We start from the raw sequence: 26366 nt of genomic DNA, 5'->3' as shown, positions 1-26366 counted from the left end.
AGTGAGACCGAAATACAGATCCAGAGTAGCTCAGAAACTGCTGCACCTTATTGGAAATTCGGTGTTGCTGATTTCCAGCTGCTCATAGGGAATGTGGCAAACACGGACCTGACCCGAAACGGATGTGAGGCCAGGAGCCCTTCCCAAGGAGCTTGGCTCTGAAGAGCCTGGCCATGAACAAATCACAGAAAGGTTGTCTGCGACTTCGGTGGCTGTTCTTCATCTTTTACAAGGCATGAGTAACTTCTAGAGCTTTTTTACTCACTGGAGAACATTTAAACCTGCCCAAGTTTCTGCCTGCAGGAGCGAGGTGATTAATTGCTGCAGCAGCATTCCCTGCTGACCCGATTGACTCGGTTTCACACTGCTTGGGTCCAGTTCTCAGAAAAGCCTCCTGCAATCCATGGCTTGGGAAACCTGCTTTTCTGAAGAGCAAGAAGCACAACAGATTGAGATATGAATTATCGGAGGAGGATTCTCTGAGCCCTCTTAAATTTGGACTTTCTGAAAAACAAATGTACTGTAAAAATTCAGGTTTCTGTGGCAATTGCATTGTCACCTCCTTTTTCGACCTCCCTGCTAAAGGACTTATATTAGTTTCTGTTGGGGAAACTGCGTGAGTCTATTGCCCTACCCCCAGGGTTTTCCTCCTTATTTCTAGATTGGTCTTCTTGTTTGCTGAAGCAAAACAAAACCCACAATGTCAGATACATTATTTAGTGTTCTAATGCAAATCAACACTTTTATTTGGTCAAACAGAGAAGATGAGAAGTAAACCTTCTTAGTAATGCATCTGCTAATAGTTAACTAGCTTTTTGTCACCTGTACCAAATTTGTTAGCTACTTCTAATGATCCAGTGACTTACAATAGGTCCAAATCATGCATCAGTAGATATTTTATACCATTTTTCATAATACTATTATGACGTACACCGCATGTGCAGCTGCAAGAATTTACTAGACCTGATTTCAACAGTTACACCAATCTAAAACCAGTGTAGCTTATGGCAGGACTGGGCTAACCACACTCAACAACTAAGTACTGATTTTCCTAAAGTCCTTAAAATAATATGAATACTTTTGTATTAAATCACTTGTAGATTTTGAAGTCAGTCCTTTAACTTTTGTAGTGAAGTATTCTGTAGTAAAATCAGTGTGAAAAATGACTGTTGGTGTTAACAGAGCTGTTATTTTTGTGGCTGCACAGTATCATAAATAGCAATAACATACTTCAGGGACAGGGAAGAACAAAATAATGTGTGTTTAAAGACTCCTTTCTTTAATCCGATGCTGCTTCTCACTGGAGAGCACCTGCAAGAGCTGACAAGGCCTGTTCTTGGTGTTCACTCTTCTGGGAGGTCACTTTCATTGTATCTTTTTCATGTCTCTCTGAATCTTCTTTTTTTCAAGTTTCAGCTTTGTGTTTTGTATTTGTTTAAGCAGCTCCAGAGACTCCTGAAGGGATTGGAATCCTGGTAGAAAATAGGAACAATTAATTAAGTAGTGGTTGTTTTCAATACATTAAAAGACCCTTCTTTTTCTTTGCAGAGGTTTCTGACCCATGATAAATACAGAGCACGTTAAATATACTTTTTTTCATCATTTTACTGAATACCATAGACATATATTAGCAGCTTGGGTTGCAAGCTCCTTGCTATAGGAATCCTGTCTTCCAATACATTAGACAATATATAACGCATAATTACGCATAGCAGTAAACTGCAGTTGACACCAAATTTGTGGTGTGGAGTAAAGAAAATACTGTCTGTCTTTAAAACCAAAGCTATTGCTAGCTTTAAATGATTTTGTTCTCCCGTTGAGCACTGGGTTTTTTTGTTTGGTTTGGAGGTTTTTTTAAGTCCACTGTCCTTATTTTGAATCAAAGACTCCGTGTTCCCATCGGATGCTGACACTTGCTCTGCAGTTTGCCCACCCGAGAGCAAGGTTAGTGCCACGGATCTCCAGAGTTATATCAAATGTACACAGGAATTACACTTCATCTGAGATGGATGTTGGTTTGTCCTGCACTTCTGTGAGAATGGGAGCTCAGCTTCACCAGCTGTTTGTGTTTGTAGGTGTACAAAAAGAAGGAAATGGGAGCTTGCAGAAAGACTTTTTTCCAAAATGGAGCTACAGACTGCCTGATGCACATTTTTTAAACCAGTGTACAGTCAAATATTGTCAATAAAGACTGGGAAAGTAGAATTGTGAGCTGCTGTTACCTAGCTGTTACAGTAGCTCTTCACAATTGTCCAGCACGTCACATAGATGTTAACTTATTAGCAAGTAATCAGCCTAACAGTAGATTAATTAAATCATTCTTTTATTCTATTTTTTCTTTTTTTTCCTTTTTTTTTCTTTTTTTTTTTTTTTCCTTCTGAAAGTGCTTATTGTAACATGGCAGCTGATGACGTGTTTTTTCTTTTTGGAATGGTCGTTTAATATAGATTAATTTTGTCACTGCTTCACTTAATGTTCAACCAAAACACTGCATAGTGCTTAGAATTTTGTGAGTTCCAGGCACGTCTCAGATTTCCAAGACGCCGATCTGTGCTGAAACACAAGTGGTCCAGAGGCTGCCCCTGTGCCCTTCGTGCTGCTCTGCACCACTGCAGTGGCCCCTTTCCCCCTTTTTGGGGACAGCCCCTACCAGGGGACTGCGACAGCAAAGAGAAATCCTTGGACTTGGGTTTGAACATGTGCATGGCCAAAGTTTGTCATAAACGGATCTCTTTTGTTTCCTATTTCCGCAAGCAGGAATTTGGAGCTAAGAACTCTCTCAGCATCGGAATCTTTAATTCTGATTTTTCTTAGCTGCAGCTTTCCCTGAGATGCTCTCTTGTGCTCACTCAGATGGTCTTGGAGACAGCCAAGAATTCCCCTGTCAAGCTGCACAAAGACCTGAGCTATTTAGAGCTTGGTTTGCCAGAACCTTGAAGCAGGGCTTGTAGGTGGGCTGCAGATAATGAAGGAATTGGAGCTGAAGTAAAGAACTGGGGTCCTCGATCACAGACGGCTTGGAAGATGAGAACCAGATGCTTGAGTTTCAAGTGAGAACATGTAAGATGTGAATCCCTTGGGTAACAACTTTCAGCCATCTGTTCCCTTGGAGAGAGGGCCAAGTGATTTTTTTGTTCGTAACCTGATGTGTCCATTACCAGCTGCAAGTGGAGGCTGTTATGACAAATTAGGTTTGAGTGACGAAGGGTGGATTACAGTGGGCAAAATCTTCCTTGTGCTCGGTGCCAGGTGAAAGCCCTTCTAATAGCTGCTGAAAATCAGGTCATCCCAAATTGGTAATGTAATGTAGTGCATGCTCTGTGAGCTACATCGATGTGACTGTCTCCATAAGAAGCATCTGCCGTGTGTTCAGCGATGTTATCCGACTGCTTCCCAGCTCACTTGCACCATGTGCAGCGTGTGCTGGGCAGCTGTAACTTATCCAGATGCCTCTTTCTGCAGCTACTGCTGGTCGAGAATGGGGAATAAAGGATAGAAATGACACAAAACCATCAAGCACGATCTCAGCAGCAGGATCTGTGCCGAACAGAATGACCTGTGCCTCCCAGCGAAGGTTAGTGACCTTGCTAACAGGAGAAATAGGTACTATAAATCATCCGTAAAACGCGTTCTGAAATTGCCTTTTAAATGATCCTACCTTGAGATTCTTAGGAAGAAAAAGCAACCTGCGTGAAAATGTCATGCAGGCTGTTTGCAAATACAAGCGGGCTAACCCTTACACATCTGCAAATGGAATTTGGGAGAGAGAAATAGTCATTTTAATGTCTTTCTGTCTTTACTGGAAAGTATTTTCTGGAGCAGTAAGTTGCGGTATAAATTTATTTTAAAAAATAAATTGTCTGAAAGCCCCTCCTCACCTGATCTGTATTCATTTTGGATTTCCTCAAGCTCCTTCCAGATCTGTCTTTCAAATCTGGTGATTCTTGCCTGCAGGTTTTTTCCATCACTTTTCATATGGTTCTTCTGCTTTTCACATTTCTGTGGTTTATCCATTTGTTCTAGCTTTAGTGACAGAAGTAGGAGCTTTTCTTCTACTCTTTTTTCTGTTCTTTCCTTTAAGTACATAACACAGGGACATTTTACATGTGCTCACGTTAAACTGCCTTCTGTCAATCTTGTGTTTGATCAGTCTTGATTCCTAATCTCATGAATAAATGCAGGGGAGGTCTGGTACCCCAGGGGATGTGTCTGTCGCCCCTTCCACAACCAACCAAATAAACCAGGAAATTAGGCCTGGGATGGGACAAAGGTACTTTAAAAATTTTTGTTATTTTATTTGTTAATTCCTTTAAATCCAGTGATTCGTCATCACATTTTGCAATGCGAGACTGAGAACTCGGACAACCCGTTTCAGGTTGCCTTTGCTTGCCCATCTTAAGCCCAAGCTTCCCGATCTAAGTGGTGCAATGCGGTGGTGTAAACCCAGCTTAGCTGCTGGCATCGGGGAGGCTGAGCCTGTAAGAGCTGCCCTAATTGAGGGGTGGCCAACAGTGCTCTCCCTCTTCTGAGCTCAGCACAGCTCTTGGAGGCAACTACTCCTGCTCAGACCTGAGCTGAGCACCTGCTCACTCCTTCCTTGGTTTTCAGGTTCCACTGAGTCCTCTGGTCAACTCATTATTTGACCATCAGTCTGGTCAAATCTGATCAATATGGTCAAAATTGGGGTTGTTCAGACTGGAGAAGAGAAGCTCCGGGGAGAACATATTGTGGCCTTTCAGCACTTAAAAGGGGCCGATCAGAAAGATGGGGACAGAGTTTTGAGCAGGGCCTGTTGTGACAGGGCAAGGGGTTGATCGTTTTAAACTAAAGGAGGGAGATTCAGGCTGGACGTGAGGAAGAAGTTGTTGGCCCTGAGGGTGGTGAGAGCCTGTCCCAGGTTGGCCAGAGAGGTGGTGGATGAACCATCCCTGGAGACATCCCAGGCCAGGCTGGACGGGGCTCTGAGCAACCTGAGCTGGTGAAGATGTCCCTGCTCATGGCAGGGGTGGCACTGGGGGAGCTGGGAAGGTCCCTTCAACACAAACTATTCCGTGATTCTGTGAAAATCATCCAACATTCTTTAGCCCTTGCAGCCCAAGGGAGACCTGTGGGCCCCAGGCAGTGGCTCTGCTTCCCAAGGAAGGTGTTTGCAAACCCAGCAGAGCTGTCTGAACCTAAACAGAGTTTAACGAGGTGGTGGAACATGCTCTGACTTTACAAATGTTGCTGTGTAGTGCAGGTGGCTGGACAAGTGCACTCCTGGTACAGATTTAAGCTCATCTTCGACTGCTTTTCTCCAGCATTCATGCTGAGGTTTCCTTCAGCACCCGGGTGCTGAGCTGAGCTTTCACCAAGATGACATCCAGAGGACCGCCATGCACGCTCTGTGTACACGTATGCGTACATAGAAAAACAAATGCACACCTTATTCAACCTATTTAAGAAGGCTTTGAAATCTTTAGCTCCTGTTAATACTGCATTTTTTGGCACACCAGTCTCCCCTGGGGGAGAGTAGCTGCATATATCGGTGTGTTTTCTGCAAAATAATCACAAAAACTGTTAGTGGAGGAAAGGAATTCGGGCAGCAGCTTTGAGATAGCTGCTGATGGTTTTGGTATCTTCTTGGCTGCACTACATGTTGGTTGATTGAGTACAAGAGGTCATAGTCAGGCTGGATAAATGGAGATTAAAGCTCAAGAGCATTTAAGTTCCAAACATCTGGTCTTTGATCAGCAGCACTAAGACAAGGTGATGGTGTTTCAATCACTTTTGAAGACTGAAGTGGAATGAGCTGCACACAGCAAAGCAGGAAAAACTTTAAAAGCTGTGAAGGAATTAATTAGAAGGTATTGGTCCTGTGCCAAGCACTAAATGCTGCTGTGGAACTGAAACAACATGTTTTAATGCACTGACCACAGGATGGTGAGGGTTGGTCTGTGTTTAAAACCAGGCAGAATTTGCACAGATGGTCCCTTTGTTTTCTGAGCTTGTCAATGGATGAAACTGGGTGGTGCTCAGTGGTGGCACCAGTGAGCACTTTGGGACAAGACAATGTCACTGTTGGGTACATCAGGGTTACACAGATGTGTATTGGTGCCATAATCAGGGAAGATTTTATTTCCCAGTATGCCCAGAGTGTTGTGAGATCTCCATCCACAGAAACAAAAATCACTCGGGTGAGACCAAAGCCCCGACTTTGCTGTTGCCCCTGGTTGAGCGAGGGCTTGAACCCTTCCAAAATATATTAATCTATGATTATACAATTTCCATAACTCATCATTTAGCTGGCTGGCACCTGGTTTTGTGTTAGATCTTGGGTTTTGTGTACATGATTTGGTACCTGCTAGGATGGAGGTGATGGGAACGGAGCTGAGAGGGCTGGAGGCCACCCCAGTGCCCTGGTCTGGTGTCCTGGAAGGTCTTACCAGTCGCTCCTTCACCAAGTTCAGCAGCTGATGCCTGTGCTGGGCTTGATCTTCTTCAGACCGCGTCAACTGCGCTTCTGTCCACTTCCGATTAGTCTGTATCTGATCCCTGAAGTCACTTAGAATACTTGTCAACCTAAAATTAACATGATTTTTTTTAGTAAAAAGACCAAGGCTTAGTCAGTGTTATGAAGGAGTCCTGAGTCACTTGAATAAAATGCTTAAATTACTCCAAATTTCCTGAACAGCTTCCTAACAAGCCCTAAGCTCAATTATTTTACTAATCCTTACTTTGAAGGTAGTACCTACGTGCCAAAATGTCATTTCTGTAGTGTGGTCTACTCTAAGAAAATATATGAGGCCTGAAAAGTGTTAATTTCCTATTTGAATTAACTCTGTTTGAAGTAGATTAAAAAAGCACAATATCCCATTGAATATTGACTGTGCTGCTGGACATCAGGGAGAGCAGCAAAATCACTTGTAGTTTTATCTGTAAGGATGAAAAAATAGTTTATAACTAAAAGATTACAAACAAAAGGAGAATGCACAGTTGCCTCTGAGGCATCAGTTGGATGGAAATGTGAAAGCCAAGCCAAAGAGAACAGATCAACAGCACCCAGAGGAGATGGGGAACCGCAGGCAAGGGCAGTGAACAAACGCTGCTTGGCTCAAATCTGCAGAACATCGAGTTAAAGGGAACTACGTGGTTTGGGTTTTGCTTTTCTTATGCTGCAACAGGTAATTTATCACCTGAACCATGACAAGATGCGAACAGAGGTCCAAGCCGCAGTCATATATGTAAATATTCATGCTTATAGATGACCTGACTGTAAGAGTGTTATGAAAAATATTGATGTAATTGTATTAATTTCTAACATGTGCTTTCATTAAAACAATTATTACTTTAAATTTGTTTGGGCCTCAGGGTAGAAAGCAACAGGTAAAGAGCAAGATTTTAAAACTGGACTTAATGCTTGCAGCGCTTCCAATATTTAATATCACTTTCCTAAAGGGTGTTGGAGTGAAGGCATGTTTTATACCCAGTGATTAATGACAGCCTTGTGTCAGTCTAATGAAGAGATAATTTCCAGCAGCAGTTGCTGTAAATGTGGTAAAAAAAAAATAATTATAACAAAATCTCTCTAAGTGCTAAGTTGTTGCAGTTGGCTGTAGAGAGTGTCTTTTCAAGATCTTCTATACAAGTAGCCTATCAAGTCGGCTTATTGCTCTTACTCATTTTAGTTCAAAACCAAACCTCGTGTAGCTGGCAGCTGGCATTTGACTTTGCTCCGATTTTTCCAAAGTTGGAAAAGGGGGAAATACTTAAACCTAAAAATAAATTGCGTGAGACTATATTTGGGCAACTTAGAAAAGGCCTGGCAACCAGTCAAAGTCTGGCTTGGGATGAATGGGAAGAACTACAGAAATAATTAGCACAACATTTAAAAAGGTTATTTAGTGAATACTGCTAATGGTTGTGATGAGCCACACCAGCAGTTATGTGGGGTTACACAGCTTGCGTGGTTTGGACAAAATTATGACAATTGCATATTCAGGGTGAAAAACCCACAAACTGAGGCCAGTGTGTAACGGTGGCTGGGACACAACTCCGGAGGGCCACACCTGATAGTGGCAGGATGATTTTTAATAATACAATCATTATTATCAATATTAATAATACATCATAATAGTTATAATTACACTATAATTTTTTATTGATAACAAAACAGTTCCGTGTTTTACTCTGCTTGAAACTTCCTTTGAGGCAGATGATTTGCCATGGTCTTTAGTCCAGCAAAGCCCTGAAATATTAATAAGGGGACAGTCATGGATGTTTAACAAAAGCAAACTCAGGTAGTGCTACAATAAATTTTCACATGTGAAAATAGACCGATTGGCAACTGAATTGGCTTTGTGCAGTTGCATACAACTATTCCACTCTTGCCAACCTGAGGGACAAGCATCCACCCCTCTGCGAAGGGCAAAATTTCTGAGCAAGGCACAATTCCCATTAAATCCTGAAATATGTCTAAAATCCATCTAGTTTTCAGTAACAATGTCAGTTTGTACATTTACAAGTTCCAGAGTACAGTCAGAAATGACTGGGACCCAGACAGCTGCGTGTTAACTGAAAAGTTAACTCAGGGCTTTAAAGCCGATTTAAATGTGTCAAGTTTTATGTGGAAGCCCTAGTCTGTTCCACAAGTTAAATTTTACTTCAAGTCTATGAAAGGAATACATAAACCTGGTAGACTTTTAAAGGAGCAATATAAAAGGAGACAGACATTCCCCAAAGGGCGTGCTATTTTCATTAAATTTTATATTAACAGGAATAAAATGTGAACATTTAGTAAATAAGAATTTTGCATGTTATGTTGAATTGACAATGGCAGCATATCTCAGCATCTTGACAGCCACCTCTTCTCAGGCTTCCTATTTCTGATGGCAATTCCAGTCAGGTCTCATTAACTTTTGAGAAACTCAGCATTTACTTTAATTCAGTTTTCAATTTTCTTTCTTTTCTGGCATTGTTCCATCTTCCCTCTCCTCTTGTTTTGGTTTCGCTTCTTGTGCCTTTTGTGTCATCTTGATCTCCACTGCTCACTGCTCTCTGTCTCCCTGTTCTCCTTCTTTTTTTCGAGTTTTAGTTCATTGCCCACTTTAGCTGTTATTTCCCCATTCACCCCATTTCGTTTCCTGTTCTCTTGATGACAACTTTCAGCTGTTTAAAGTTCTAGCCTATTTTTACCTCTGAATACAATTCAGATAAAATCTTTATTAAAATAAATCTTTATTCAACTACTTCACCATTTTAAAGAGGGGAACTGTTGCCTTTGAAATATTGTTATTGCAGGATTATTATAATTAGATTTTAAATTATTTGTTCTGCCTCTGCTATTCAATGCCAGGCTGTTTTGCATTGTTCTGAATATGGATGCCAGATACTTTTGTTCGTTTCATCCTTCCCTCTCTAAAACTCGTCAAAATTAAAATGGCACCCTGAAAGTACTTCTGCAGCTAGAACAGGAAAATTATATTGCAAAAATAAGAAACTAATCATGAATCTATGGGCACATGAGGCTCTGCAGCTACTTGCCCAAGTTTCCTCATCACCAGCACCCTGATGGTCTCAGAAATGGAAAGAGTGCAAGTGCATAAAGAAAATGTCTTGTTCTGCATATTAGGCAAGTCACAAATTAGTCCCAATTATAATGGTAAATAGCTTTTTGTATTTCATGCCTTTCTTTTAAGTATAAAAAGTTAATTGGTATCATACCTTTCTTCTCACAGAGTGGCATTTAGCGCCTCATTTTAACAATTAGTTTGCAAGACAATATACTTTCATTATGTATTTTCATTATTTTATGGCATAGATTTTCATTAACCTTCTCTTAGCGTTTTGAATGGATGCTAATTATCGGGTTTGTTTTCCTGTTTCATGGCAACTTGTTCATCACACTAAAGCATTCAGGGTGAATTATCATAATGAAAAACCCTCCATCACCTACTTGAAATCCAGAAGCTGCAATTCGTGATGTTGATCTCCCTGGACTGTCTTTAAAGTCAAGTTTTGATCAGAGTTGGAAGCCTCTATCTTGCCTAATAGCTGCATTACCTAATGAGAATTCAACAGAGAATGCCTTTATGAGCCACACTGTGAGCACTTACATTTAAATACACATTATGATTCCAAGCATGGGAAAAAAACCAAAACAAACAACAACAAAAACCAGCTATCAAGGTACAGCTACACAAAAATGAAATTTTCTCAAATAATTTCATGCAGTAAAACTGAAGATTGAGCTCAGAGTCACCGAGGCTGTAAGACCTGCTGGACTCGAAGGCTTTATTGATGCAGGCTTTGCTCTTACATGCACAGGCAAGGAATGATCTTTTTAATTGAACAAGACACTGGGCACCACTCAAACCTTGCCAGTGGTGGCCAGAACCACAGGATGAATCCCTGAAAGCACAGACAAGTTGCAAAATGGTTGACTGTTCAACACCTAGTGGGATCCCAAGAAGTGTGAAGAGAATTGCAGAATCATGGAACAATTTGTGTTGAAGGGCCCTCCCCAGCTCCCCCGGTGCCACCCCTGCCATGAGCAGGGACATCTTCACCAGCTCAGGTTGCTCAGAGCCCCGTCCAGCCTGGCCTGGGATGTCTCCAGGGATGGTTCATCCACCACCTCTCTGGCCAACCTGGGACAGGCTCTCACCACCCTCGGGGGCAACAATTTCTTCCTCATGTCCGGCCTGAATCTCCCTCCTTTAGTTTAAAACCATCACCCCTGGTCCTGTCACAACAGGCCCCACTGAAAAGTCTGTCTCCATCTTTCTCATGGGCCCTTTTTAAGTCCAGAAAGGCGGCACTAAGGTCTCCTCGGAGCTTCTGTTCTCCAGCTGAGCTGGAGAACTCTCAGCCTGTCCTCCCAGCAGAGCTGTTCCAGCCTCGGATCATTCCTGTGGCTCCTCTGGCCCCTCTCCAGCAGGTCCATGTGTGTCCTGTGCTGAGGACCCAGAGCTGGACCAGCACTGCAGGGGGGTCTCACCAGAGCAGAGCAGAGGGGCAGGATCCCCCCAGACCTGCTGCCCACGGGGCTGGGGATGCAGCCCAGGGCACCATTGGCTTCTGGGCTGCAAGCGCACATGGGGGCTTCGTGGCCAACCTCTCATCAAATGCTTCAGTGGCTGCAGCGCCAAGATGTCACCTGGTGAACCTGTTCAAAGCTCCCACCTCCCATGCCATGTCCAGGCTGGGAGGTGCATCCCTGGCTCTGCACAGGCCCTCAATCTCTGGGCTGTGGGGTGTCCCAGGTACCTGGTGCTCTCCCACACTTCTTTGGCTGGAGATGCCCTCTCCAGGGGAACATTCATTGCTGGGGTGAGGGGAAGAGAAGATGCTCATGGCAGGGGTTAGACTAGATGGGCTTTGAAGGTGCCTTCCAGCCCAAACTATTCTGTGATCCTATGATTCAGCAACCTGACCTGTGGGCTGAGTGCCCTCAGACGGGATTCAGAGAACAAGGCAGACCCATGTAGTGAAGCCAAGAATGCCACGTCCTGCAGGGATGGACACATGTCTGTGCTCCCCCTTGGCCATGGTGGCCTGACTGCACCAGTCCATGTAGGCAGGAAGAACTGGGAAACATCCCGTCTAAGAGCTGTGATTTCTGCCATCAGAAGGCCTGGCAAACCAGGGCCCTGAGCTGCTGGTCCATCATCTGCAAATATCTGACTTTGCACATCACAACTGGTGTGGAGGCACAAAGCTGAGGTCTCCCGATGCATCAGAGATGCAGCTTGGAAACACTGCAGATGCTCCAGCAACAGCATCTGCTATTTCAAGTTGGACGTCCACCTGCCTCTGGAACATGGCATGTAAGCAACTCAGGAGACTGGAAGCCACCAGAAACCTAATTCTCAGACAACCTCACCCTCCAGGAGTTTTCTCTGGGCTGTGTAACCTGCCACTGCAAGTAGACACTTGATCTTCAAGGGCAGTCTGATACAAGTCATGAAGGATTCAGCCTGCCTACCCCCTGTTAATTAGTAATTGAAGAGGATGTCAAAACCCAGCAATCTTCTTCAGAGATTTTACACCAAGCAAACACAAAAAATCATGTCTGTTTGGTAGCTGTGGCACGTCAATATCAAAAAGGTGGCAATGAAGACTCTTACACTGACTTGGTACCTTCTTCCTTCACAGGAACATCTGGCTCCTTTTCAGAAATCCTTTCCTTTCTTCTTTCCTACAACCATGTGAGGATTAATTTTCCCTTTTCAGCTGAGGAAGTTGCTTCTCTGCCTGGTTCAATGTCTACCCTATTTTTACAAGATTTTGAGTACTGTTTTGTGTGACCGACACACGCATCTGCTCCATTCCCCATTTCCAGGTGAAGAAGAACATTTTTCACAGGTATTCAAGGAGACAGATGCCCAAGCAGTGTCTTTTAACAGAATTCCAGGTACAATATCTTTGTTCAAGTTCTGTCATGCATAATTTTTCCGTGGAGAAGAGGACCTTGGCTAGGCAAGGTACGTGACGACTGGCACTGTGCCTTGTGCAGCAGGGTTGCAGTCAAAATGCGGTAATGAAATTGTATTTAATACCAGAGTATAATATAAATAAAGGAAACCCAGAAGATTTAGATGGCCTTCTTTAGCTCCAAAATGCCTGCAACTGCAGCTTTTTTTCTGCCAAGAAAGATTGGACCAGATGATCCTTGTTGTCCCTTCTGACCTGGTGTTCTATGATTCTGTGAACTGAATATCCAGATGCGCCTGAACCAGAGTCATGATCTTATGAGTTCAAGGGACCCATAAATGATATTGGGAAAGTGTAACCAGCCATTTACGATATGAGGATCTCCAAACCCTGGAATATTTTTCTTATCTGTTATTACCTTACATCTATTATAAATGCCACTACCATTCCATGATATGTTTTTTATTACATGTCATGATGTATTGTTAAATACCATATCAGTCTTTAAAATTGTTCAGCAATTAGGAAAGGAAGATAGATAGGTGGATGGATAGATAGATAGACAGATAGATAGATAGACAGATAGATAGACAGATGCATAGTCACCACTCACCAGGTATTTTACTGTAGGCTTCTCTACTCACCTTCTTCTCAAAATCACTAACACAATTTTTGAGGGCAGAGTGAAGGCCATAAATCTCTTTCTCAGTCTTCTGGGCCTCATGCCTGATAATACTGATGTCTCCCGACAGCTTCGCAATGCTTGCCTCGCATCTGCAGCCAAACCAGAGACAGGAGAGGCCCTGAAGGGGATGCTGGAGGGTGGCTGAGGACAGATGCTGGTCTCCATGTGCTGCTGTTGGGCCAAATCCAGACCCCCAGGACCATCCTGGGGAGTAGCAAATAGGCAGAGACAACCACCCTGATCCCCAATCTGCTTCCAGATGTTACTGCCCATTAAAATGTTTCTGGAAGTGATGAGGAAGGAGGATCAGCCAGAGGCAATGTTCTCCACTGCAGCAGTGATGCCTGTGGGCTCCTCGTGCTGCAAACCTCCTCGTGGTGCCCACAGCTCACCCTACCTGACTGAGTCCCCCTGATTTCCCACTAGCCAATCTCAATAAAATAAATTAAATTAAATCTGAAGTGTAAATCAAGAGTGTGATCTTCACTCCCAGCACTCCCAGATTTTGGATGCTGATCTGGAGAGACACAACCACCCCAGTCTTCAGCCCCTGTGGGCTGGACGCAGATGTTGGAGGAGATCCCTTTCAGACCCAAAAAATGTGGCGTTTTGTAAGGAGCATTTGCCATTTGCTATTTAGACTCTTTCAGTTGCATTCACCAAAATATCTCGTCACATTTAAAATCGACAAATGAATGATGCAAGAGTGGTGGTATTAACTGAGTAGCTCAGGGACTGAGTAGCGTACAATCAGCCACCCTTTCCAAGTAGAATAAATGACTGTTTCAACCCCTGTCTTTCATGTGTAGATACACACACACACACACACACATATTTTGTATGTATAGTATACATGTATACATGTCCATATATTAAAAAATATATATTTTTTAACATAAGCAAGAATATTTTCTTCAGTGTATATGTAAATAGACATATAATATTATACACATACTTATCATAAGCAAGGAGACACAGATTTTCCTCTTGCACCCCTCCTTCAGGCTGTTACCCAGGACTAACTCCCTGCCCCAGTGCCAGTAATACTTAAAACTAGAGTGTGGAAAAAAAAATACCTGAAGGCCACAAAATAGTGAACAATTTAATAAGAGTAACAGAATAGAAGTTGAGCGAGGAAAACAGTAAAGTTTTAAAATGCCAGAGAAATTATCCTCTAAAGCACGACCATCGAATAAACCTGGTGTTGTTGACAGATAAAAGATCTGAAGAGAAATTGTGACAGTTTAAATAGACCAGCTTTTTGTCATCTCTTGATGATGCTTAGATATTGTGATACACCTACGGAGCGTGTAGATCAAGGAAAAAAAAAAAATTAAAAGTTACTGCAGATAACAGAGGCTTTGTACAAAGGCCAGAACTTTGATCAAAAGAAACAACTACAAAATAGCTGAGAAGGTGAACATGGATGTGGAGAGGGAGGGGAATGCTCCAGAGCTGGCTGCAAACCTGGAAAACAAACCAGGAGCTGGTGAGGGGAAGGTGTGGGGGGACCGCGGTTCTGGGGGACAGAAGATCCCAGGAGACAGGAACACAACAGGGGTGTTGGGGGCTTCTCGAAGCTGGATGGCTGGTGGGGATGTTGAGGTAGATGTGCACAAACGAAACGGGGCTTCAGTGGAGATGCTGGGGAGATGGCTGCACCCACACACAGGCCAGGTCTTCCCACAGAGACCAGGGGATGGGGGCTCAGGGCTCCCTTAGGAAAATCCCACTGCAAGGCAGAAATTACAAGGCTCTACGAGGTGTGCACGGTGTGAGAACAGCTCTGCTGGGAGGACAGGCTGGGAGAGCTGGGGTGTTCAGCTGGAGAACAGAAGCCCCGGGGAGACCTTAGTGCGGCCTTTCAGTGCTTAAAAGGGGCCCATGAGGAAGATGGGGACAGACTTTCAGCAGGGCCTGTTGTGACAGGACAAAGGGTGATGGTTTTAACTAAAGGAGGGAGATTCTGGCTGGACATGAGGAAGAAATTGTTGGCCCTGAGGGTGGTGAGAGCCTGTCCCAGGTTGGCCAGAGAGGTGGTGGATGAACCATCCCTGGAGACATCCCAGGCCAGGCTGGACGGGGCTCTGAGCAACCTGAGCTGGTGAAGATGTCCCTGCTCATGGCAGGGGTGGCACTGGGGGAGCTGGGGAGGGCCCTTCAACACAAACCATTCCGTGATTCTTTGAGAATGAGAATTAATGCACCTCTAGCAGTAAGAAGGCATAACTTCAGTTACAAGAGAAAGAAACCTGAATATTTTCTACAGAGAATACTTAGAAATAGAGGATTTGATGATAGGATCTAAAAAGCCCAAGAACTAGGCTTGCAGCGTGGGGTTAATGCATCTGCATGTCTGTAGCCTGGTGGTCCAGAGCTGAGACTGGGACCTGCAGACGTGGCGAGCTTTGCAAAGACCCTCGGCACTGCTGATGCACCTTCAGCCTCTGGGCCTGCTCAGATCTCACTTTCCCTACACATAACATCACTATTATGTGCAAAACAGTTAAACGTATTATTGCTGTTTGGCAGATTGAAGACAGTGGGGATACTTGATTAAATCTTGCTCTAATTTGATATTTCATGTAGGAGACATTCACCAGCTTCTGGTGAAATCGTGGATTTGTTTTCCAGTCATACAAATCAGAGGCTGGAGTGAGCAAGCAGCAGTGCAGATGGACTGGGAATAGTACAGAAAGCATATTCCTATGAGATTTGCATATAAATTAAAAATATATAAAGCAATAAAACCCTCTGAAAGTTAAATCAAAGCATTTAATTAGAAACAGGGACATAGCTACCTGTTATATGTTCAAGGAGCTCTATCCTTGTCATGCAAGGAACAGCGTATATTGGGCTACTATACTTGCCAAAGTATTGCATTTTCTGCGTGGTCAAGGAACTTCATGGGTACACACAAGTGTTGGACTTTTTCTCTGAGCAACAAAAGTGCTCACTAGAAAATTAAGTAAAATGTAACCGTATATGTAAAGTGCATTGTTTATTCTTTTGTGCATTTATTTATTCTTTTGTAGGTGAGGCTGCAGAGAATGAATTCATATTTATCAGAAGTATGGCTTTTTTGACAGCTGATTACCTATTTCTTATTACTGTGATACATATTCCCAAGCCCCCCCCAAAACCTTATTAACAGTTAGAATACAAATAAAATGTATTGTTTATTCAATGGGAACAATATTATAGCTGAGATGCTGAAGGCTGCTTTTTTTTTAATTGTTATTTGGCATATAAATGTTTACATGGCATAGAAATGTAGTCAGAAGGTCCAAGAATTAATGGACAACCACCTCAGTAGTTGGCGAGAGGTCTCTGTCTATTTTACAGAGAAAGACAGAGTAAGAGAATAGACATGAATTACAAGAACTAATCCACATTAATCCTTTACACATGGCAGACTGAAGATGAATCATCTCCTGTGAGAAAGAGCAGTGGCTCCATTTAAGATTCATTTCACCCCAGATAGACTTGGATTAAGGTTAGGCTACAAGTCAAGAGGAAAACTGCCATCACAAGTTTGTATTTGGAAGATTTCTATTAATTCAATAAATGAGCATGCACATTTGTCTCCAGCCACTCTGGGATCTCTTTAATACACATAAATATTTTAAATCCTAAAACTCAAGATGAAAGAAATGTGAAAAATCAAAATATTGAACGCCACTATAATGGTGGTCCTCTGTCTGTCTGTCTGTCTTTCTGTCTGTCACTCCTGGCTCACTCCTCAGCCGCGACGCCGGGGGCAGATTCGCGGTTAAGGCTTAGCATTTCCCAAGGGGAATGTCAGCAGCAAGAAAAACAAAAAAGTTCTGATGATTCATGAACCACATAAAACTATACCATGCTTTAGCTTAATGGCAACCATTCGCATAAAACTGCATTACGTCATTGCTGCTGAAATGCTGCTAAAATGCCAGCTCTGGCTCTACACTACCAGGATGTTTGGCAAAGCCATTTCCTTCTTTCTCTCCTTAAAAACAAATGGGGTCCAAGGAATTAGTTACCAGCATCATAAGATGATGGCTTTGGTGTCCTTACAATAGCTTTTTGTGTGCAGTTTTGTGTGTTTTGGGATCCTCCATTCTACCTGTAGGAAAGGCCAACCAGAGCACCCGAAAAATGGGCAAGGAAGGAAGAGGAATTCGGATCCCACAAAAAGTGTCGTGGAGCTCCATGAGTGCTCAAACTCTTATTTCTTCTGGTTGTAATTTTCTTTACATGAGTAGAACTGGGCTGGTCATTATTTTCCCCCACAATTATCCCATTTTCCTGTTTTTCCCAAGAGCTTTTTCATTCCTCTGCTCCAGGGAAATGCTCAAGCACAGAAGATGGCAGCAAGTCCCGGTGCAGCTGATGAAGGGAAGCATCACGCCTAGGAAAATACCGGGAAAAGAGGAGCGAAACACTTCACCCATCGAATGTTATGGTTTTGCCTAAATCATATAATCTCAAAAGTCTGCCAACCCAAATTCGAAAACATCAGGAAGCTCTCGTGGGATCACCTCCTACCTTGTACCAGTGCTAATCAGCCACAAGATTAAAAAAACCCATCTTTTTCCTGCCAGCTTTGAATGTGTTGACTTCAGCTTCTCACTTTGGATTCTTGGGTCTCTCTGCAGAAGTCTGGAGTCCCTTGGTACCTTATGACTTTTTTTTTCCTTTCTCTACTGGTAGTTATACAAGGAAATGAAGATATCTCTGGATTTTTTTTTTTCCATAAACTATACATAGAGGTATACTTGCCTCAGACAGAAATGTTCCTCATCCCACCATCACATTCCTGGCTGTTTTTTACACCGTATCAAGTTTTTAATTTCAGGAAGAGGACTCTGGGCTCGGTAGAGTATTCTGGTATCAGTCTCTGTGCCATACATGGAGCTAAAATAACCGGCTGAGTTTCTGGTCCTCTGCCTCTCTTGTTCAAGTCCATACTTCTGGCATTCCTGATGCTCTGTTATTGTAAGAGCTCACGGTAAGTTATTTACCTGCTATATTCCCCAAACTTTTTGGGGGCACTCAGTGCTGAAACAGTTTCTTGTTGTGTTTAAAAACTATATTTTTTTTTCTCAACCAACCCCCATTGCCAATATTCCTGGTTATTTTTTATGACCACCTTGTCCTCACTTAACCAATTTTTGTGTTATCCACAAGTGTCAATAGCAATGTTTTTTACAAAAAGCATATGACTGGTCTCTGGAGGAAAAAATAAAAATTAGAAACCTACAAGTTCAGGGAGATTTCTTCCTTAACGTTTACTTTTTCTGCTGTTTCTGTTCAGACAGTTCTTAATCCATGTTCTCTGTTGATATTACATGGCAGAGTTTTACTTTGTCTTTGAATTGTAATATTTAGTGTTAGAAGATGCCCCATGGAAGTCTACCTATGTTATGTACGTGTAACTATTTGTACTAATGAAAATTTACAATCTCACCAAAGGAAGAAATCAAGTTTGCTCAAAAAGACCTTATTTCCAAGAGGGTAAGTAAAGATTTTGTTGAAAAAACAGTAGAGTTTCAGTAGGAGAAAATAACAACTTCAGTTGAAGTCTAGACAGACTGGAGAAGAAAAAATTTCCCAAAATATTAGGTGGATGATAAAGAATTAGACAGGAAAATACAGTTATTTTTTCCTAGCTTGATCATTTTTCTAACATGGAGAGTGTGACAGCACAGATTTGGCACTAAAATGGTGTCATAAAATGAGTGTGAAGTACATTTATGCCCACTCTGAATCTGCTCTGCAGAAATCGAGTAGCGGAGATGAAAATGAGGGTGCGATGCCTCCCTTACCTTGCCACTCTTCCACGCAGGTCTCCAAGACCATGGATGTATTTATGGTCCAGACTTCGAACTGCAAAATTAGTTTCTACTGCAGCACCATCCCTTGCTCTTATTTGCCTCTCCAAAACCTGTAAACACAAGACTATTAATGCACTTCTGTTTTTTCTGCTTTGTGTTTTGTTTGTTTGTGTTTGGTTTTGGTTTTGGTTTGGTTTGGTTTTTTTTTACATTTTGAGATAAGGTTCAAAGCACCATGTGTGGCAGCAGGTCTAAAAGCCTGATTTTCTTTCTTGGAGAAAGTAACTGTATATTTTTCTCAAAAATCTATATCTGCATAAATAATATGTCAATTTTTTCCCCTTTAAATATGTGCTTTATATTAAGAAGTCTAGCACACAAAAACTTCAGAAATGTAAAAACTAGTTAATTAATTTCATTCTCTCCCTCAAACATCTGCAGTAGAATGCGGCCCATAATAAATAACACAGTTTTTTTTGAATCAGTATTAAAAGTCTGATCTAAAGATGGGAGGACTAACTGCCCTGCAGGCTCCTCTGAAGTGGCTCATCCTGATGGTATCTGAATGTGTCACAAGCATTAACTTTAGGAAGCCCTTGTGCAGCCACCGTGACCTTTTACAGATGTGGAGCGGAAGCGGGGAGCAATTTCTAAAAATCTCTTGATTTTGCTTCTCAAGTTGAAACGAGAGGTCTGGGACTGATATTTCAGTGTAATTCGGCACTACACAGCCCTTCACCTGGTCAAAACTTGTACCCCTTTTTATGCAGATACTGGTTTTGTACAAAAATACAGTGGCTTCTATTGACTTTTTTTGAAATGTTCCCCATTGAGTGAATTTTTAGAAATTAAAAAAAAAATACAGAAAAGGACAAATATCAGGGAATTTTTTTGTCCCTGCAAACAGAGTCAGAACAAACATTTCCCATTGGCCACAAGCATGGAAGGTGCGGTGGCACATGCAAAAACCCTGAGCACCAAAGGAGACACTTCGGCATCCATCAAAAGTGGGGTACAGGTGTGTGGAGAAAGCGGTAATAACTCTGGAGTAAAATTCAAATCTGTAATTTATGCAGTTATTCAATAATCTTGCCCCTCACAAACACAGTGTTAATAACTGAAATATTGAGTATAGCAGGCATTTCTATTTTTGTTCTGCATCAGAAAATAATACTCTCAAAGAGTTGAATGTAGTGCGGAACTGGAGTGTATTTTTGGCAGTTTATTTGGCAATGCAAGCCTGGTGCCACAGGCACAGAATGGGACCACCAAGACGTGATCATCCCATGGATGTTGTTAGAGGTGACGCCAGGCAATTCTCTTCTCTGCCCTTAGGTTTTTAGTATTGATGCTTTTCCTCTTGCAATTTCCAATCCACTTCTGGGATTGCGAATGATATCTTAGTCAAGGGTCTGGTCATTTTCCACCTGGCACATATTGCTTTTCATCGGCCAGGCATTTTTCTGGTTCTAGCAGAGGGGTCAGCTTCATTCCCGGTGGCAAAGGCATCCCAGCATCTTCCCCAAAGCAGGCTTTTTTGAAGGATTTTCTTCCTGCTTTGAGGAAGATTTGGAGTATGTGAGTCACATTTCCTGACAGATCCTTTTTCACATCCTTTTTTTGTTGTTGTTTTTTTGTTGTTTTTTTTTTTTTTTAATTTGGTTTTGGTTTTTGTTTTTTGTTTTAATGCCTGAGAAATGGACTTTGCTCAACCATTCTCATTTGCTGTATGCCAGGAGCAATTCTCCAAACCTCCACTAATTCTTCTATGGCTTTGACTGGCAGGTCTCTTTTTCTATGCTGTTGGTGCTCTACCCTTACCAAATCTTCACAAACAAAATACACAAAGAAAACACGCACCTGAGATTTGGACCTAAGGAAGATTAATTTTCTGCCAAGGGAAAAGATTAGATTTAGAGGCTGCTAGATATTTTTCTAGCAAAACCACCCTGTACACACTTGATCTGGGTAGGGTTAGAGGAACTGGATGGCCTAAAATAAGTAAATAATTTTATAACATTTCTTATCACCATAGAATCAAAATCTTGAAAATAAAATCAGTATGAAACCAATAGACAACCTAGTTTTCATTCAGATTGATTTCAGGTGTGCCATGATTGCATACTTCTTAAGATAAATGCACAGAAGATCTAGTATTTCTCCAAGTACATGAAAAACAAAATGTGTTGTGATTTTAGTGACATTTGTAAGACATTTAACACTTCCAATGACAAAACAAATCTCTGGACAAGTCTGTTTCATTACATTTTTCTACTTTACGTCTTTGTCCAAAAAGAAAAGCCACACAGTGCTGGTAAATTCCACATAGAATTTTGACAAATAACAGCAAGTAATTGAAGGTCTTTAGCCAGAAAAAGAGCATCCTGTGGATTTCCAGCACAGAATCATCAGTCAGTTTAAGTAAAACTTGAACCTGAACCTCCATTCCGGTCTGCAGTGAGCTTTTTGAAGAGTTTCAGCAATATTTGATCATGTTTACATACAGAAATTACATAAAATAGTAGAATATATGCATCAGGAAAACTAAGAAGTTAATCCAAACCTGAGTTTTTACTTTGGATGAAAATACAGCTTACTCCACCCATATTTTCCCTAAACTCTTATCTCCTGTGCTCAAACAAAATGGAAAGCAAATGGAATCTGAACCTTTAAATTAAAACACCACCGAAACTCATTAATCTGATTTTTATTTCATTTTACTTTCCTTTTTTTACTTTACTTTCCCTAGTCCCTTCCATTCTGTTTTCACAAGGAACTGCAAATGCCTCTATACAAGAAAAATCAGAATTTAACTAAAACATGGCAGTCATGCTGAGTACTTTTTTTCTTCTGAAGCCAGCATTAGTACTGAATGGACCATGGGCTAGAGCTGCACCACCAAGGTAGGGAACCGCTCCTCAGCATGTGTTACCGCAATGTCCTGGCTGAGCTTTTTGACGATGCTTGTGATGGTCTGGATGTGGTTTTCCAGCAGCTGCTGGGCAGTGGTCTTCCCATGCGGATAACCTTTGGTTCCCTGGAGGAAGGAGACGATGTCGTCTTTGAATCGGAATGCCTGATGGAGTAGAAAAGCCGTGGTCCTCTCCTGGCTGGACAACCGCTCTTCCAGCAGGTGAGCCCTGTCTCCAGGCCGAGGGGAGAGGTCTCTCCTGTGAACACCAAAACACTCGGTGTCACACCAGTCATGGTGGTCTAGCCAAGTGTTGATGGTGTCCTGTCCCCGCTGAGGCCAGTCTCAGCCATGGCCATCCAGACCGTTCACTGTACCAGGAGTTTTGGAGTTTCCATGCATTGCATCCCTGACATGCCACAAGAAGTGACAACCTCTACACTCAGGGCTAACAGGCACCCCAGACATCCTGGGGTGTGTGAGGAAGAGTGTGGGCAGCAGGTCAGGGAGGTTGTTCCTCCCCCTCTGCTCTGCCCCAGTGAGGCCCCATCTGCAGAACTGGGTGCAGTTCTGGGCTCCCCAGTTCAAGAAGGACAAGGAATCACTGGAGAGAGTCCAGGGAGGGACACAAAGATGCTGAGGGGTCTGGAGCATCTTTGTGATGAGGAGAGACTGAGAGAGCTGGGGCTGTTGAGCTGGGGAAGAGAAGCTGAGAGGGATCTGATCAATGGGATCAATATCTCAGGGCGGGTGTCAGAGGATGGACCAGACTCTGTTCAGTGGTGCCCAGCGCCAGGGTGAGGGGCAGCGGGCACAGACTGAAACACAGGAGGGTCCGTCTGAACGTGAGGAGAAACTTCTTTGCTGGGAGGTGCCAGAGCCTGGACCAGGCTGCCCAGAGCGGGTGTGGAGTCTCCTTCTCTGGAGACATTGAAACCCGCCTGGACCGACCTGTGTGATCTGCTCCGGTGACCCTGCGTTAGCAGGGCTGGGCTGGGGGATCTACAGAGGTCCTGCAGCCCAAACAGCCTGTGATTTTGTGATTTGGTATTGGTCCCCTTAATGGCATTGGTGACATAAATGGCACTTTTGCAACTATTAGGGAAAACTCATACATCTTGAGGCCCTGGGCTTATTCTTGAGGCTTTATTGTACTTCCATAATATTTCATCATTGAAATCCTCATTTCAAGCTCTTCCTATTTCACTTTAAATAAAGGCAAAAATGGACACATCCAGTGACCACCCTTCAAAAACAGCTCAGTGGAGGCAGTGATGTTTGTGCAGAGCATCCACAGGAACATGCACCAGCTGAGAACAGCAGCAGAAGAGATTGTGCCAAGTACAGCAAGGCTTGTGTTTGGTTTCCCTTTGTATTATTTTATACCTACCCAGTGGAAAGAAGTCTGAAATCCTAATGGTTTTCTTACAGCTACCACCTCCCCATCTGCCTGCTGAAACCCAGAGAAATGAGCCAGGGGCTCAGATACGCTCAGTGAAACTGCATGTAAATGTAGAAGAGAGGAAGGATGTTGTGAGGATGTGAAACTGGCAGGTACAGAATGAAGCTCGATTTAGACAGGCACAACATGGAGTTTGAGGGAAAGGAGAGTAACCATTTAGTTTTTTGTAAAAAGCCAGAGAGAGATTTAATTACTGCAGAACTTCAGGATTGCTTATTATCCAGAAAATGAATCTTGTTTTATGCCTTAGTTTAACCTGAATGGCATTTTACACTCTCAATGTTATATGAGGAACCCTTTCATCACACAGTTTAGCTAAATTCTGTAGCTCAATGATGAAGAAAAACATCCAGTTAGTCATTTGAGAAAGAAGTCATACATATTTTCTCTTGATCTCTGCTTTTAGACTGCTATAAATAAAAGTTCTGATGTAAAAATAATTTTCTAAAAAGAAAGGAGAAGAGAGTTTAGCTACCCTACTCAATCAATACACAAAATGCAAAGATGACAGTTTAATGGCTGAAGTGCGCCTGAGGATACTCTGCAACAAATTTTACAGCCATATGGGCTGCAATGATGTTCTGCAGCTGGCTTATGTCTATCTGTACCAGGGGCTACTTTACATTTGTCTGCACAATTAAGATTTTAAAATAAACATAACTTTTGGCAGCCATGAAGTACCAACAAGATCTGAACACTTAATTTCAATTTCTTGGTAAGAGCTCTAAATATCATGGGTGGTGAGAGCCTGTCCCAGGTTGGCCAGAGAGGTGGTGGATGAACCATCCCTGGAGACATCCCAGGCCAGGCTGGACGGGGCTCTGAGCAACCTGAGCTGGTGAAGATGTCCCTGCTCATGGCAGGGGTGGCACTGGGGGAGCTGGGGAGGGCCCTTCAACACAAACCATTCTGTGATTATATGACTCTCTGACTATATGAAAATCTGAAAACCAGTGGTGATTCATCAGGCTAACAAGAAGTTTTGCTGTCATGATGACTGTCTCGAGCACCTTGTGAAGGGCTGGAGCCTATATACTTATCTTCCTCGTCGTTATGAGGCTGGGACTATCATCGCCCTCTACCCTTTGTCGCCTCGTGTCACTTTGAAGGCTCATATACATTACCAGGATGATAAAACACTCTTGATCCTCTGTCAGCACTGGGAGATCTACCAAAGATTTAGACCCATCATTTACAGAAATTAACTTCTGCTACAAACCTCCTTGGCCTTCTAATTTAATGACAATTTTAGGTCTGATTTTGTTTGGCCGTAATAGAACTAGCATGTGTTTAGGGGTCCAAGACAGACTGATTTTTTAATAACCTTCTTCAGAAGACCTGAGTGTGTGCAATAAAAAAACCCTGCAATCTACTGCTATGAACTCAACAATTATTATCAGTCATAATTAACTGCTGAGCAGTGAAGCCAAGAAGGTTTTAAGATTCCAAGAGCTTCATACCCCAGAAGTACTCAACACCAGTTGCTCCTCCCATGTCAGGACGCTTTCTGCAGGCAGAGCCATCTCCTGTGACTAGGGGCCAATGTAAGTGAGATGCTCTATTCTCCAGCTGAAATGATGAAGCACACATGCTAATGACCTTAAATATCCAGGTGTTGCCAGCAGGCATGCTGCTAGGAAATTAAGGAAGCTGATTGAATAAGAGCTCCCTGGATAAGCTGCAGTAGCTGCTCCCATGAGAGTGAAGTCTAGAGAGCCAGGAGTAATTGGCAAGAAGACATCCCAAACTCTGAGCTCAGGTGCCAATAAGGTGTTTAAGAGAAAGCATGTCAAGCACTTGAGAGAAGAAAATGACTGGAGAAGAGGGATCAGCTGGATCAGATCTACACTCTGGGTCTGAAGACTGAGGGTAGCAGAGATGATGGGAGCTGGATGCAGGTGGGAAGAGGAGAGCTGGGAGGGATGAAGGTAATCAGGGTCATCTCTCAGAGTGCACTCTCAGCAAGTTTACTGATGACACCAAACTGGGAGGAGTGGCTGACACGCCAGAGGCTGTGCTGCCATCCAGAGACCTGGACAGGCTGGAGAGTTGGGTGGGGAAAAATTTAAGGAAATACAACAAGGGCAAGTGTAGAGTCTTGCATCTGGGCAGGAACAACCCCAGGTTCCAGTATAGGTTGGGGAACAACCTGTTGGAGAGCATTGTAGCGGAAAGGGACCTGGGGGTCCTGGTGACAGCAGGATGACCATGAGCCAGCACTGGGCCCTTGTGGCCAGGAAGGCCAATGGTACCTGGGGTGGATTAGAAGGGGGTGGTCAGTAGGTCAGAGAGGTTCTGCTTCCCCTCTACTCTGCCCTGGTGAGACCTCATCTGGAATATTGTGTCCAGTTCTGGGCCCCTCAGTTCCAGAAGGACAGGGAACTGCTGAAAAGAGTCCAGCGCAGCCACAAAGATGATGAGGGGAGTGGAGCATCTCCCGTGTGAGGAAAGGCTGAGGGAGCTGGGGCTCTTGAGCTTGGAGAAGAGGAGACTGAGGGGTGACCTCATTCATGGTTATCAATATGGAAAGGGTGAGTGTCACGAGGATGGAGCCAGGCTCTTCTCGGTGACAACCAATGTTAAGACAAGGGGCAATGGGTGCAAACTGGAACACAGGAGGTTCCACTTAAATTTGAGAAGAAACTTCTTAGTGAGGGTAACAGAGCCTGGACCAGGCTGCCCAGGGAGGTTGTGGAGTCTCCTTCTCTGCAGACATTCAAACCCGCCTGGACACCTTCCTGTGTAACTTCATCTGGGTGTTCCTGCTCCGGCGTGGGGATTGGACTGGATGAGCTTTCGAGGTGCCTTCCAATCCCTGACATTCTGTGATTCTTTGATTCTGTGATTTTTATCAAGTAGGAGAACAATGAAGGTGCCTCTGTCTGACAGCCTCAGGCTCTCTCCCAGCCTTGACAAGTGTCATCAAAGAGGCACAGAGGTTTCTGCAGGTCCCAGTGCAGCTGACTGGCATGTTCACACCCCTCTTTAGGAAATCTATTCAGGAGAGGCAAAACCAGCGCTTGCCGCAGGCCGTCGTGGACCATGCTGTAACCTCTTGTATTCAACAGATCCACATTA

At 43.2% G+C, this 26366-nt stretch overlaps 1 protein-coding gene across 1 annotated transcript in view; it reads right to left on the bottom strand.

The window, feature by feature from the left end:
* Positions 1-1343: 1343 nt before the first annotated feature.
* FAM81B (family with sequence similarity 81 member B) overlaps positions 1344-26366 on the bottom strand; it is a 55426-nt gene continuing 30403 nt past the window's right edge. Inside the window, 8 exon segments of the mRNA XM_065656970.1 lie at positions 1344-1379; positions 1381-1472; positions 3879-4074; positions 6426-6561; positions 9935-10041; positions 13059-13188; positions 18907-19025; positions 21848-22128. Of these exon segments, the coding sequence (XP_065513042.1) occupies positions 1344-1379; positions 1381-1472; positions 3879-4074; positions 6426-6561; positions 9935-10041; positions 13059-13188; positions 18907-19025; positions 21848-22128 (1097 nt within the window).

Source organism: Caloenas nicobarica, chromosome Z, assembly GCF_036013445.1.
Source record: "Caloenas nicobarica isolate bCalNic1 chromosome Z, bCalNic1.hap1, whole genome shotgun sequence".
Taxonomy (NCBI): Eukaryota; Metazoa; Chordata; class Aves; order Columbiformes; family Columbidae; genus Caloenas; species Caloenas nicobarica.
This window is presented reverse-complemented; position numbering and strand designations above follow the sequence as displayed.